This window comes from Acanthaster planci, linkage group LG09, assembly GCF_054643075.1.
Source record: "Acanthaster planci isolate LZ-2023a linkage group LG09, COTS_SCS, whole genome shotgun sequence".
Lineage (NCBI taxonomy): Eukaryota > Metazoa > Echinodermata > Asteroidea > Valvatida > Acanthasteridae > Acanthaster > Acanthaster planci.
In genome coordinates, this window is record NC_141785.1 from 17,431,210 (window position 1) to 17,446,955 (window position 15,746).

The 15,746-nt window shown below is 41.2% G+C and overlaps 2 protein-coding genes across 2 annotated transcripts in view; one reads left to right on the forward strand and one right to left on the reverse strand.

Annotated features, from left to right (window-relative positions):
• Window positions 1-15,746, forward strand: part of LOC110976553 (uncharacterized) — a 28,601-nt gene that overhangs the window by 11,588 nt on the left and 1,267 nt on the right. The window lies entirely within an intron of this gene.
• Window positions 1-15,746, reverse strand: part of LOC110976687 (uncharacterized) — a 39,549-nt gene that overhangs the window by 6,803 nt on the left and 17,000 nt on the right. Inside the window, exons 2-4 of the mRNA XM_022230178.2 lie at window positions 10,059-10,234; window positions 1,198-1,278; window positions 372-521 (exon numbers count right to left, since the gene is read on the reverse strand). Coding sequence (XP_022085870.2) covers window positions 372-521; window positions 1,198-1,278; window positions 10,059-10,234 — 407 coding nt within the window. The remainder of the gene's footprint in view (window positions 1-371; window positions 522-1,197; window positions 1,279-10,058; window positions 10,235-15,746) is intronic.

Sequence of the window (15,746 nt, forward strand, 5' to 3'; positions counted from 1 at the left end):
CCCTAAAGGGGCAAGATATTACAACCACTTTGAACAATTTAATTTTTGCTTTGTGTGAAAGATTTCAAGAGGTAAAACAGTCTGAGGACGATCTGGCAACTTTTTATGTATGGATAATGAATGCGACTGGATTCCCTATTTCTTTGGGTATAATACGGCCGTTTCACAATAGTGCGCCACCAAGAGTTTGCAACGTGTTGGCCAATCACAATGCGCGAAATTTGTCGACCCAATGCGCGTTTGAAAAAGGTCGACAACGACAAATTTCGCGCGTTATGATTGGCCAACGCGTTGCAAACTCTTGGTGGCGCACTATTGTGAATCGCCCGTATTGAAATAATGCCTCTCATTGTTATAAAGAGATGACTTACGTAGCATTCAATAAGACGATATGTCTTTTGCACTGTACCATAATCGAAATTTATGATGCCGTGGGATCGTCCTTTCAATTGGTTGCTGATGTTATCCAAGGCACGACGGCCAACCAACAGGAAGCGTTGTATGCACTCAAAGTTTACTCTCTGCCCAGAATCAAGAAAAACTCCTTCGATCAGATTTTTGTATAAGCAAATTAAATTTAAACACCGACGGCAACAGTGTTTTGTCGTATGGGATATCTTGCCCGTAGCCCATAGTACTTTCTGATTTGAGAGGGAATTTTTGGAGAACAAAATAAAAACTTTAAAAACAAATTCGTTCGTTCAAAGCGCATGAGGTCGAAAGAAATCAGTAGGGTTCCTTTCCGTGTGATCTGAAAAATAAATTGTGCGCTACGTTTGGGTACCATCCAACATTCTCGGCGGTTACGACGTAACTTGATTGTAATCCTGTCTGACGGTACCCCGCGATTCAAGTACGAGTAGTGCATAGTACCCTGACGTACAAACTATTTAATGGGACATGGTCGGTAGGGAGCCCTGTTAATTTCTTTTGACCACGTGCACTCGGGGAGAAAACAAAGACTGTTTTTTTAAAATTAATTTAATTGTAATAGCTACAATGGTTTTAGAGGGTTTTCCGAAGACAAAAGTGAAAAAAGTGCAAAAGCTGAGAGAAAATGAAGTCTAAATTTGTGCCCCTGTGGCCCCTGTACATTTTCAATGGGCCACTCAAGCCTTTTCACCACTTGCCATTTATGCGCATGTGCACATTAATTATAGAATTTATTAGTGAACTGGCCAATTTGAACCAACTTACCGAATTGCATTCCTCACTCGGCAACGTGGAAGGCAATTGCAACTGTTGTCGGAGTTCATCTTGCCTGCTGGAAGTCACACCCTGTAAGTTAATTTCAAAACGAGTGCAAGAAACTTATTTGGGGACTACTTTGTGTATTTGAATAAAATAACGTTTGTGTACACTTTTCACTAGTCTGTGTTAAATCCAGCCAGCCAGGTGAAAATTCACGGATAAGAAACGGCAGTATTGGCAGATTGGCCACCGTTGTACAGCTGCGTGCGTGCACTGATGTTGAAAAACAATCATGGACGTTAAACAAAAGAATTAATGACCGTCCATGATTCCCGATACGTCCACGATTGCCAAACGTGTTCAAAACATATTAGAGGCCTTCCAAAAAAGAACAAGAGAGGACAATAGGAACGTGAATGATTGCCCCAAGACACGCTTAATTGCGTCTGCACCATTTTGATCAATGTGTACATTGTAAGGCCGCATCCGAATTACTTGGCTGTGGTTTAAAATTACACGCGACTCTATGGGAACTGGCCGCGTCCAGCGCCACTACTGTTGACTCGTGCGCAATTTCAGGCCACAACCAAGTTATTCGGACACGGCCTAACTTTCTGCCGCATTCGGACACACTGAAAGGTTGCGGGTCATTGGTAACAAAACAAATTAGAGAGACTCGGCAGTAATGCTGCTATCGTCTTGCATCCACCGCCAACGTTAAGTCCTATAGTTTTTATGAAGCCACGTAACTCATTCTTTGGGCCTGTAGAGACAGCTAAAACCACATTCAGCTAGTGTGGCGTGTTCTTACGATCCCAACCCAGAAAAACGTTGTTCGTTACGTCGGAGCATGTTCAGAGCGAAGAGAACCTTTGATTCGACGAGCATAGACCCTTCAACTAATAATTTCTAATTTGCGTGCGCATGCGCATAAATGGCATGTGGAGGCAAAAAAGCTTGAGCGTCACTTTGAAGAATACAGGGGCACAAATTTCAACGTCATCTTCTCTCAGCCTCTGCAGTTCTTTTCACTTCCGTCTTCGGAAAACCCTCTAAGATTTTTATAGCTATTACTTTCTGGTCTACAAGGATTTTACACTAAATAAAATTTTTTAAAAAATCTTTGCTGTCTCCCAAAGCACACGAGGTCAAGGGAAATTAACGAGGTTCCTTTCCGACCACGTCCAATGATACGGGTGATTCACAATAGTGCGGCTGCAAGAGTTTGCAAAGCGTTCACAGTGCGCGAAATCTGTCGACTGAATGGACGTTTCGGACGGTCGACAGATTTTGAACAGTGTGATTGCTCAACGACTTGCAAACTCTTGAGACGTACTGAAACGTTTGTTTCGCCACGTACGAAAATGGTGGATGGCACCCCAAACTATCGCACAATTTCTTTTATAGCTCACACAGAACAGAACCCTACTGATTTCTTTCGCCCTCGTGCATTTCAAACGAACGAAATTTTTCAAGTTTTGATTTTGCTGCCTCTCACACCGGAAAGTACTAGCTGGACTGATTTCAGAGAGTTTTCCGAAGACAAAAGTAAAAAAGGGCAGAAGCTGAGAGAAAATGACGTTGAAATTTCTGCCCCTGTACATTTTCAATGGGGCTGCCCAAGCTTTTTGCCTCAACGTGCCATTTATGCACATGCGCACGTAAATCAGAATTTTTTTGGAAGGGTCTAATTGGAATCATTGGGTCTGGTGTCAGACTGAAGGAGAACGTAATATCCGCCCACGCGGGAACAAGAGAGGGCGCCCTTTGGCAAAGCACGAAAAGGGATGTCAAGTCGGACATTTCAACACGGGGAGCTTCCATGAGGCGTTCAGACTAGTCTTCTCCCAAGACTGGCTGTAAAACCAATAGAAAGCACAAGGTGTATCCCCGGGTAGTTTTGTTAAGGTGCCTTTCCATATGTACGTTTTTGGATGCGCTGCGTACATAATGCGTCCGTGCGTTTCGTTTTCATGGACACAAAAATCAGCTCTTAACATGATATAACGCTGGGCGCAAGTGCTGACGCGCATATGGAAAGGCGCCTTAATAATAGCCTAATTATAACAAAAATAAATTAAAACACGACTGCGTTCTCGACACTCCTATCCTGCAGGCATTCAAGCATAGGTTTTCTCAGCCGAATTCATTACCTTCACACACGAATTTGCGACAGTTTCATTCAAATTAGTACGAAATAGGTTTATGATCTGGATCACTATTCAAAGAGCAAAACTGAGCATTCGATTTCATTCTTAGAGCATGTGATTGCACAATGTTGTCATTCAAAAAGTGAAGGGTCAGCATTCAATTTGGAAAAACACTCAAAAAGCATTCAAATTTGCGCGGACACTCCCGCTGTATGTGTTTTGGCGTTCATCTTCGTCATTTGCGTGAATCGGCAAACATATCTTCTAATTCTTTTTTTCTCTGTGTGACTAATTTATGCAAAATTTTTCATGAAAGGAAACGTTTGGCTCACGAGTAGAGATCTCTCTATATAACGATAAACCAATGTGTCTGTGCTAATTTGCTAATTCGTATATTGTTTCTGTTTGAATTGTTATGAAAAGAATGAATAACAGCGAAGTAAAATAATTTATGTCACACAAAATTAACAAAGTGCGAAAATGTCTTAAAAGGATGGGAAAATAAAATAAGCATGAAAGCAAACACGTTATTTTAATGTGACAAAAAAGAAAATAAGTCATTGGAAGAGAATCCGAAAAGTCTTAGTATATACGGTGAGAGATTTTGTTTCTTAAATGTGTATAAATAAAAAAGTACAAATCAGTAAAATGCATCTGAAGGATTTTTCTTTGGGCATTCGTGATGAAGGTCCAGGGAGAGTTTCAAATCTGCATTTTGATTAAACGGGCAATCAGTATTGGAGCAAACGTACTGTATTCTGGATGTGTAATTTGTTTGAGATGTATAAAAATATACACTCAAGTCAATACGTGGGACATATGTATAATTCTAGCGTGTTTTCTATTTGTAACCTCCCTTTCTGTTCTATACACATCTGAATTTGCCATCTCGATTCGATGGCTTAAAATGCAAACATGATTTCCCATAGATGAAAACCAAATTAAACTTCGGGATGAATTTCTCATTCCAGTCACCCAGCGCTAAATCGAATGACGGTTATGCACTGTTCAATTGAACAAAATTAATTCTAAGTTGAATTTGTGCACCATTGCACGCCTGTAAAAGAATTCGAAGGATCTACCGTATGAAAAAGAAATATGGAAGCAACCAGCTGGAAAAAATCGTTGGAATACGAATGAACAATAATGAATTTGACCATGAAGATGACAATTCGGCTGGGAAAACCTATATTATTCCGTGCCTCTAAGGATGGCGCGTTAGTTATTACTTCAACCATGACTTCCAAGGTGCTTTGTAGTCCGAGATTAATCAACTTCGTTCCAGTGGTGGAACCACAGGGCTTGCTCTGCGTACTGGTAAAGGGTTAATTGTTATAACTTTTGCACACGCAAAGTAATGATTCGTAGGAAAAGTTTTGCTTGCATGTGTTATCTACCTATAATTACACAATCAATTCCGCTCGGCTCAGTGCATAAAAACAAGACTTTTTAAAATTTTAAATGTTAGCATCATAGTTATGAAATAGGCATTACATGTATCACATTTCATGTGAATACGAACGAAACGGAAGATCGAGGTGAGGCTGAGGGGAACATTCACAGGCAATATCAGTTATAGTATAAAGGTCTTCCCACACATCGTTAAACTTTTGTCATTTAAATTCTTACACGTTTAACTTCTAAATCGTCTCTTAATTAGATTCCCGTAGGCCTGTGTAATTTTGTCTGGTCGCTCCTTCTTGCACTTGTTTAAAAAATATTTTCATACATTCACCAAACTTTCTCGCGAAAGACAATACCATTTCATTGTCCGCACTTATTGCTAAACGTACGACAGACGAAACAATTTCGGCATTTTGCGATCAGCGGTACTGATATCCTTTTTTCCGTTGCGGCTACTAAACTTTGGAATGTTCCTCTGTTAAATAATATTCGTAGAGCAAATAGTGTGGGTGTCTTCAAATCTATATTAAAGACTCATTTGTTTTAAGAGGCTTTTGGACACCATTTTCATGATTAGAGCTGGGTATGGTGTGTTGGGTATTGGAAATTGGGTGGCAGGTTAGGGTAGATTTGATCGGCAATTGTCTTCTTGTCTCCTCGTCTTATTTGGTACACGTTATTACAGACGTTATTGTTTGATGTCAAATTTAATATGCTCAATTTTATCATTTGTTTTAGATGTATGCTCTATCTAGTGTTTTAAACCGCTGTTACGCGTATTTTCCTGATGCATTTTATACTTATTTTTTAATGTACAGTGCATTTGAACATATTTTTATGAAAATTGCGCTTTATAAATGAATAAATTATTATTTTTATTATTTCATTCAAATTTGTGACATGGTTGCATACCGGTACTTCAATTTTTTTTTACCTTGATCAAAATTTCTTTTTCCGTTTATATTTGCGTGCCCATTCAGTTCTGTAACCACTTTATGCACCAACAACTGATAAGGTGTATACACAGGCCAATAAATTGTACATACGTTTCATTTCATGCCAGAAATAAGTAGGCCTATGTTACGAAAACCAAAACGTAGATATATTTTCACATCTTGCACAAGCAATTGATTCAGTTCTTCATGTTTATGTGGTAGGTTGTTAAATCTTCAATATCTTTGATTGCAATGCACCGTGCCAAGTACGTCTGTGCATTCCTCACCATTTGATGAAATACGGTTGATTCACAATAGTGCGCCTCCAAGAGTTTGCAACGCATTGACCAATCACCGTTTGCGCGGAATCTGTCGACCTTTTCAAACGTGCATTGGGTCGACAGATTTCGCGCCTTGTGATCATTAAAATGCGTTGCAAACTCTTTGAGGCGCAATATTGTAATAGTAATATTCTTAAAATCGATCGAACAAAGACTAATTCAGTCCTTATATGATCTATCAATAGAGACGAATGATATCAAAATCCAACGAAATCGAATGGATAAATGTTGAGAAAGATCAATCACTGATCATTTAAATTGATCAGTATCTAAGTTCACTGTTGAATGTCTGCGTTCCGGTTTTGATTTTCCTCAAGACGTATTTTACCTCAATCTTTTATGAATTTGAACGAAAAACGTTTTAAACATTTACAGGAAAACCTATATTATTCACAACTACTATGGATTAATTATTGTTATCACTGTATCAACTCTGGGTGCCAACACACATTTTCCTGTCACGCACTGATCGCTCATTTGACTGCCAATAAACTTAACAGAGCTGATGTGCACTTATTTAAATTTGCACAAAGAAAAGCTCCGATTTCAGAGAAGTTCTCCGTCATAACAACTAGCTACGTCAGGGAATTCTCTTTGGTAAGATTGCCCACCTTTAGAGCTAAAGCCTTCTCTTAAGGAGTTTAGCAAATGTGATTGCAGAACAGATTTTGGCCCGCGGCGGGACACCGCTTTAGAATTGAAGGTGCCATTTCATTTCAGTTTCGGCTTTGCGTTTGTCAAAATGGGAACACCATGCGGCATATCACGACGACGTCCTGCAGTCTGGGTTTTCGACTCTTTTGTTGAAAAGACACACTCTAAAAACTCCCGGGTCAGATTTTTGACCCTTTTTCTGGGTCAAAAATGACCCACTTTTAGGTCGTATTTGACCCTTTCCGGGTCATAATTGAGACGGAAAGGGTCACGCCGAATGGGACCCAAGTCTTGGTCAATCTGATCCGGGAGGTTTCAGAGTGCAGGTTATTTCTTGAAAAGACTGCCATCTTGACACATGGAGTGTGGTACGATATAATTCATGTTCACTCTATAATCTTCCCAATTTGTTAATTTAAAAAGGCAGCATCGCCGTAATGGAAGTTCAAGCAACAATATAATTTCAATATCGGTAACATGCCTATTGTACAGTCATTTGCAAAAGTTTAGGACCACTCATACAAGATGACTCACCTGAAGAAAAACCAAACTTAAACCAATCAATCATGGCAACTTATATTTAATTTTAATATGTGTAAACTTAGCATCTTGGTTAAACAGCTATTTGACTACATTTCCATGATTTGAAATGTTAGTTTAATATCTAATGTACCCTTCTTTATTTCTCATTACTTAGACCGTTTTTTTTAACCCATGCATCCTTACGGACAATGTCATACAAGACATGCTGCCTTTGGAAACAAATTCATTCAAACGGGTATATAGCGCTACGCCGATGTTACGCACCACTGTAAAACATGTTAAGTAATCATTCATTGAGACAATGTAAAGTCGGTCCCGTGACAGAAAAACCAATAAAATTTCAGGTGATCTCAAACTTTTTGCAAATGACTGTATCAGTACACACTGTAATCAAAGGTTGCAGTCGACTGTCACTGCAAAAAGTGTGGATGTGTCGTGGTCTGAAAATCCGTGGGTCCAGTTGTCCAATTTAGTCTTCTCCCAGAAAATACTAAATCCTCAAACTGTACAGGAAAAGTGTCCTTTTTTACACGTCGATTGAATCCCGGGTCAATTTGTCTGGGGAGTTTTAGAATGACGCTGTAAAACGCCTAGAGAGTTGGATGCGTCTTTGATTAAGAAGCACCCCTTCATCGGTTGAAAAGAACCATGTTGGTGGGGAGTGTAACATCTTTGTGAACCAGTGAAACGCATTTCCCGCCAAAGTAGCCGTTACTAGGCAACCTCGTTCCTATGGGTACGATCTTGCCTCGCCATTTTGGTGCCCACCATGCCTTGCGCGATCTAACCCCTGGTACTGCTATCCACTCCGAGCGGAACAAAAGAGGGTATATGAATATGGAAGACTGTGTAGCACCGTCATCAGAATAACGACAAGAATATAATATCAAATCAGTGCTCTGAAATGTGTGATTGCCGAGCTTTCGGTAACTGAGTACCTTCTTCAGGGCAAGCAGATTCAGTTCTTGCCCTGAGAAAGGTACTCAGTTACCGAAAGCTCGGCAATCACATATCTCAGAGCACTGATTTTATATTACAAAAGAGGGCAAGCTTTTTTGGGTATCACCACACAGACACGCCATGAGGTACGCAAGTTATGCAGGTACGTGTACGAGTACCTAATTCCAGCATGTATGGTCTTTGCGCACACGCAGAACGCGTGCAGGATCCCACTTGTAACCAGCTGTCTTTCTTTCGCCGATTGGGGCTGCACTTCAGCTCGGGGCGGATAATGGGCCTTCCCCATGAAATATGCAAATAAGGCAGGCGCATCGCATTACTATCACTGGTTGGCAAAGTTGCTCAAATCTATGACGCAACAATACAAATCTCCATGCGCGCGCAACTATGAGCACATACACGCCGTTTCTGTACTAGTATAGTTTGACATGAGTGCCAAACTTGGCAGACAAGGAATTGTTACTTTCTAACCTCAGGACACTGAAAACGTCACTTAATTTCGCGAAAAGCGTGCTGAAGTATCGGACAAGGGTTGTAATACGGTTTTGATTGACGTTCAACGCACCAGGTTATGATTATAGCAGCTCTACACTGCCGACAGTGTTAACGTCCGCGCTTGCTAACCAGTGGTAGTAGCGGCACGCATGCGCCTGTCTAATTTGCATATTATGGAAAGGACCATTTAGAAATCACACATTTGGGGTATTTTAATTAGGACTTTAGTCAGTGTGTTTTTGCGCAACGCACATTTATGCGTGCATGACGTGCAAAAGAATACGTGGGCGCGTGCGTGCAGCTTTCGAAATATCCGCGCGATTGACTTTAAATTTATATAATTATATTCATTCTGAATAGCCAGTCACCGCAATTTTGGTATTCTACACGACCACAGGCTAGTGAAGGAACGTGCGCGCAGCCCACGTTGTCGAGGTTGAGGAGAATGAGCCAGTTCGATATTCCAACAGCGTATTCCCAGTACGAGGCTATTCGAGAACAGCAACGCACGCGCAGCTACTCAGCGCATCCAGACCCAGACCCACGCACGCTTTGTTCCCGAAAGACAGGTGGTTGTAATTTGGAAGGGCTGCGTAGCACCGTGATCAGAATATGGACAATCACATGTTTCAGAGCACTGATTTTATATTATATACTTGTCAATATATAGGTGGTTGTAAGTTTTCCAAGCGGGTTCTTGCATGCGTTCTGAGTGTACGCAAAAAGCATACATTTAGGAATAAATTGGTTACGCGTACTCAGCGTGCTCCCTGTCAAACGCGCCATCGATCTCCATTATAAAGTGCGCTTCTGCGGTGATTAAAAAAAAAGCCTTTTTGTTGCGTTCGAAGCGAATTGCGTCCTCTCTTGGTCCGACTTTGGGCAACCTCGACCTCATGGGCTGCGTGCGTAAGGCATGGCGGGAACAAACAAGGCGTGGCAAGATTGTGCCCATGGGAACGAGGTTGGGCTTTGGGCTCATAGGATGTTTTAACTCGCCAAATAATACAAGCGCGCTTAGAGCTTAAGAATATGCGTTCTAGTGCAGTGCCAACGCAGTTACGGCGTTTTTCACATCAGGAACAAGCGTTTCGTGACTCTGTATTGCGTGATTTTCGTCCGTAAGCCTAACACCACAACCATAATGTTATAGTGCCAGCCAGCACTGGAGTCCTGCAGTTCACGCTATTAAGTTGTACTAAATTTTGTAATCGATTGGATTGAAGCATTCCTAACATTTAATATTCACAGAAAATACCGAAACCTTTTAAAAACTATGTTCATTTCATGGCACACCCAAGTACCGGCATTATTTGCAGGACGTCCGCAACTGTTGCTACAGTTCCTATTGGATAATCTGGACCTATTTGTGTGTACATACTCACATGCCAGTGTTCATCGTTCAATTCAAGCACAAGAGCCGTCAAATTGTCTTTGAGTATGTCCAATTTTTCTTTCAGCTCCTCTCGGAAACGGTCTGCATTGGTTATGTAATGCCTCCATTCGTTACAATCCTGCTCATTGGCTTGCACAAAACTGTTGGTTACCACAAAGAGAACCACTACGGAAGAAAAGACAAAAAAACGAGCACAATATCACCATGGTGGCACAAAAGTTGGGACGATTAATATAAAATAGGAGGTGACGAGAGGATGTACCATTAATGTTGTCTTCTACTTCGACAGACGTTGTGCACACTTAAATAACACACCATGCAGCGTTAACGCTTGAATTTTGCAGGAAATTCGACAGCTACTTTAAAAAAAAGGTTGTTGTTACTGAGAAAAATGTTAATAAAGCAGCTTAGCAAGGTACGTCATCGTTAGTATAACTGACCACACTGACCACGAAAGTGTATAATATGGTGTTAAATTCTAAAAGACATAAATGTCTGTTTCCAATATTTTTTTAAAGTTTACCGACTGCTGTCGCTATCTGCGTTGACCTTTCTGGCACCAAAAACGATGTTGCACAATTTTAGGATTCATGAAGTTTCATAATTTGTCATTATAGCAGTAGCAGACTTACATTCCATTGATTAGATGAAATGGTCCCCATTAAAGTCACCAAGCTTTTGGAGTTTAGTAGGGAAGTAAAATAAAGCATTCAAAGTTCACTTTCTTTTTCATCACTGCCCTGCATTAAGGAGGATCATTCTTTTCACAAATTCGTCTGTACTCACACCCGCCCGAAATTGATTTTCCCCTTAACAAACCATGATATGCAGCAACCCGCTAAATGCGACACAAAATGTGGCCCTAATTTGTGTAGATATACAAGCCCAAACAGATAGACCGGGACGGACGCCACTCTCAAGACCTTTTGGGCCATTCCCCCAAGAGGCAACAAGGTGTGGCTGGTACGTATCTCCCTCCATGGTCTGGTACTCTGTTGGTGCGAAAGTCACACCAGCTGCGCGTTGTCACGATTAGCTTGTGCTGTGGAAATGTGTTCGTGTACGGAGCCGGAAAGGGGAAACGTAATTGCCAACCAACATACTGGGGCCGCTATCGTGCCGGTAGCGCCGTGCATTGCTGATAAGGGCTGCCCCTCCTCTTGACTCAATGAAAGTAGGTTTTGTAGAAAATGATGAAGCAGGTAAAAAACCAGGTACTATCCGGTTCGTAAGTGTGACGTCACTTCAGTTTAAACCACGCCCACTGTACAAAGAGCTAACGCGCACGCAGCCCGTGGGGTCGAGGTTGAGGGGTGCACCCAAACAAATAGGCCATAAATATGTCCGTCGAGTTCATTCATATTAGTTATACACTCAAAATATTCCATACTAGAGCGTCATGAGACTCAACCTCAGGCCCGGAATCAGGGCTTCCAATTCTGAGTAAGTTGGATGCAGTCGGGTACAAAAGTGGCACTATTCAGTCGTAATGCAGAGAGATGCATTTTCAAAAAGGCTACTTTCCGGGCAGTTAAAATTCCTTCGTTTTAGGGTTGGTCTGCTTTGTGTGAGAATTTCTCAAAAATTTATCGGTCAACCCACTAATAATGGCAGACTTTGAGACGCTTGGTGGCGGCAGACACAACGGTTCTTTTTTGCTTGATGTGAGCACGCGCGTGCAGATCTAGGCAATTTACTTTTACGGGAATGTACTTTTGGGGTGGACCCTGAGCTACATAGTACCATGGAACAAGACATTAACGCACATCCAATGGAAGTTTGCATTCAGTCGTGCGTGCACGTGTATGAACCGGACAGAAAATTTTCAGTCATCACGTTAGCGTTCAATTTACGCGAATGTGCGCGGAAACGCACGCGCCTTCAAAGTTTTTCAACTTCCTGGCATACTGGAAACTACACAGATTAAAAAATGCATGCGCACGCTTCCTGAAATGCCTTTACCCGTCATGTTACGTCACGTGAAAAACCCCTATACCCCGCAAAACAATATTATCCACTTTAGCATCATTATTCAGCTGGTCAAGATCCTTCGAGAAACAAACCAAAGAGATTAATATAATTACGGGACAACTGTGGAGAGTTGATTTCTCACAAACTCCGTACAGCACAGAGTGAAGACTGCTTATAAAATAAAATAAGTTGGTGAAAATTCAATGAAAAATATGATTTTTCGTGGGCAAAACCTCCCCGATGAAATTGAACGTGCCTGTTGGATTGTGTGTGCAACTGTCTGCTGTAACTGTCGCACAAACCACAATGTTGTCAATCATCGGCCCAGGCTGGATAAGAGGAGAAGAATCACTACACCCCCCCCCCTTTTTCCCACAGCACATAGTTGAGGAGAGACTACGTGAATCGTGCTTCCTACTGTACTCTTTCGAACTGTGGGTGGCAGCAAACTCCGAGTACGATCGTCTAAATTGCAATTTTATGTATGGCACCATTTCAAAATTCTTATCGGGTAGGTGTCGGACAGACACCTACCCGGTATCGGTCGGAAAAATTTATTACATTTATTATCGGTTGGCTATCAGGTTGAGAGTTCTCAAGTGGCTAATTCTAACTGATAAATGCCTTTTTAGTTGCATTTCTTCCAAGGCTGTGTTGTTTCAGTGGAGCAACACCCCCTCCATTATTTACTCGACACAAGCCACTGTTATCGGTCGGATGGCCCTGTCTTTTGGTCAACCAATAGGAATTTTGAAATGATGCCTGTGTCTATAGTGTGAGCATGGAGCGAGGTCCTTGCCTTGTGGTAGTGAACCCTGTCTACGGATACGGCGGGTAGCGTGTCGGTTGTGGACGCCAACGATAAGAACGACCCCAAGAAAGACAGCGACCAATTACTTTAAAAAATGTTACTACATATAGAACCGATTCCCCTAAGACTGTTGCAAGAAGCACTGTTTTATTTCCTGGTGATCAGAAAATGTGTGTAAGTTTCTGTGAATTTTCTCGGTTCTTGCACAGCTGAATTACACCCTGTGCAATGCAGGGATTTTTTTTCTACTGACGTCATCGGACAGTACCTTTTGCCCCTCTCGTTTAACGTCCTCGATTCACTCCGAACTACAGGTGAGATTTCATTAGGGAACCCTTTTTTTCTGCCACTTCTGACCTGCCCGATCTTGGGTTCCAATTCAAAGAAAAACAGGCCACAAAATATTTAAAGACCCTGGGGCAAAATAGGCAATGTTCCCACTCGTCCCGAAAATTACCTGCCGTTGTTGAAAACAGTGCTGTATTCTTAACACCATCAATTGACATCATGCGCGTCATGCTACTGTGCGCTCCCGTGAGTCCCACGCATAGCTGAAGAATGTTTCTTATACATGTATCTTTGGTTTCACGTATGTGATGGTCCAAGACGTAATCATCTCGGGAGGCTACTTTAACTGCAACACGAGATAAAGTAATAATCGATATCTGCTTTATAACACCTCTCCAACAGATTCTGCCTGATTTAAGCGATGACTGATTAATTTGACCTAACTACATATAAAATACTTGTACATCTATTTGAATGAGGAATTTGTTAAAAATTCACGAGCACTTCTTTAAACTAGATGTTTGAACCCAGCTCCGTTGCGCTAGCGCTTCAGAATGTAAGTGACATCAAACCATGGAGTTATAGTGTTTTCATATATAGCTCTATGCATCCAACGCCCTCGCCGGTAGGCATTTGCACATCATGTGTATAGTTCTTTGGTTGCTACGGGTATCATGCTTTGGTTGTTCTTTGGCCGTGCACGAGATAGCTAAAATAGCGAATACCATGTAACTAGCTCTCGGCAAACAATCCTATAACCCTTGTGGTTGAAACGTTTGTCCATTGACGACACGCCGTGTTTCTTATTCAACGCAGAACGAGACCATGCACATGACGGCACGACGGATCCTTTTGTCGCTCTCTATTGCCGTCCAGTGGCCCCCTCTTCATTGCTTTTTAAGTGACGTCTTGTCGTGGGTCGTACGTTCAATCGTCGTCCTTTCCAGTCTAATAAGGAGATGCATGTTTCATCCTTTTCCGTCGCAGCCCCCTCCCCTCGCCTGGACATGACGATACGAAGGCACGACTGTATAGCGTCTACTCTGTATAGACTCGGTATAATTATGGACCTTTTACAATAGCGGAGCGGAAGTGACGACAAGACAAACCGACACCTCACAAGGATGCCTTCGTATTGTGTTTAGATACGTCGTATGTCGAATAGGCGACGCTCGACGCAGTTCGTTGTGAATACTAGTTCACGATACTACTAATCAGCCACGGGTGATTTCGCTTTGAATGTGAGGGGTACTTGTACATTTACGTGTTTTTCTATAGAGTGGAAATTGGGCCAGTATATCATGCTAATATAGGTTTTCCCGGCCAATTTCGGAAAATGTGTAAATGAATAAGTAATGGCAGCATTCATTTTTGAGCGAAGTGGAATGAACATCGAAATCTCTGTTTCTATTTAACAAATATAAATTCTATTTCAGTGAGGGTGCATTCTTTCGTACAAAGTCAGCGTTCAATTTCTCGATATTGCACTGGTTTAGAATGTTGACATTCATCTTTGCGCGAAAGCCAATTTACCTATGCAGTCCTGCATTCATCGTGATTTGAACTCACTCTATTTCGCAAAATGTGCAGGCAATTTCGCGCGAAGTGTTATCTAAGGTATGGCTGGTCAAAATGCGTACTAACAGAAGTTATATTCTTAAAAGTGTTTAGTTGAATGGTTAAATGTGGGAATATTCATGACTGAAATAGACCGTTCATGTTGTTTTTAAAACTTGCCGACTATTGTACAAATCCTATACAAACACCGATGCTAAGGTAACCGTTCCTTTTCGTGTTACGTTTTTGCCACAAGCACAGAAATGTTCACACATGGCCTTCTTGCAATGGCTGAGCGGGAAGATAATTGGTGTACAGTTTGATAATAAACACACTATAAGTCTTCATGAGTAACATTTCATCCATTATCAAAGTGGTGTCATGATTGCTGTAACCCTGTATATTTCTAATCAAAAGCAAATTTGGTGAATTTGAATTACAGCAAATGGAAATGAATACTCAATACCGAAGGTTTAGCGTAAAAGACAGATTTTCAGTGAATAAGATTGCGAATTGGTTACAATTGGCAAAGAAAACGTCAAATCGAAATCCTAATCATGTATTTGTAAACGCCTAAATAAAACGTAATGCATACTCGTTTATTTGAAGGATGCAAAACGATGTCGAATGCTCGTGTTGCAAAATTGAAACCAGGTTTTAAGTCTTTTTCAAAATCTACAACAACTTGAATTTTTATTTTACCAATTAAACAGCGCATTTTCCGATATTGGCCAGGAAAACCTATGTATTTAACTAGCTGCGATCAAAATCTCCTTAACACTCCCTATATCAGAATTTCGTATTAAAAAGAGGAAGTGTTTCTTTTGACTGGTACTTTCCTTTACACTTAACATTTTTAATTTCCCCTAGCCCTTGTCACATTTTCTTGCCTGTTTCACTCCGGAGATACCTAGTGTAGTGAACCAGACAACTAAATACATGTACATCCCAAGTTTGGTCCGTCTAGTTCAGGACTCGAAGAAATAAACAGAAATTGATTCTGAAAATTGAAGGCGATGTTCCCATGTTCGCATCTCATCACTTTTGACA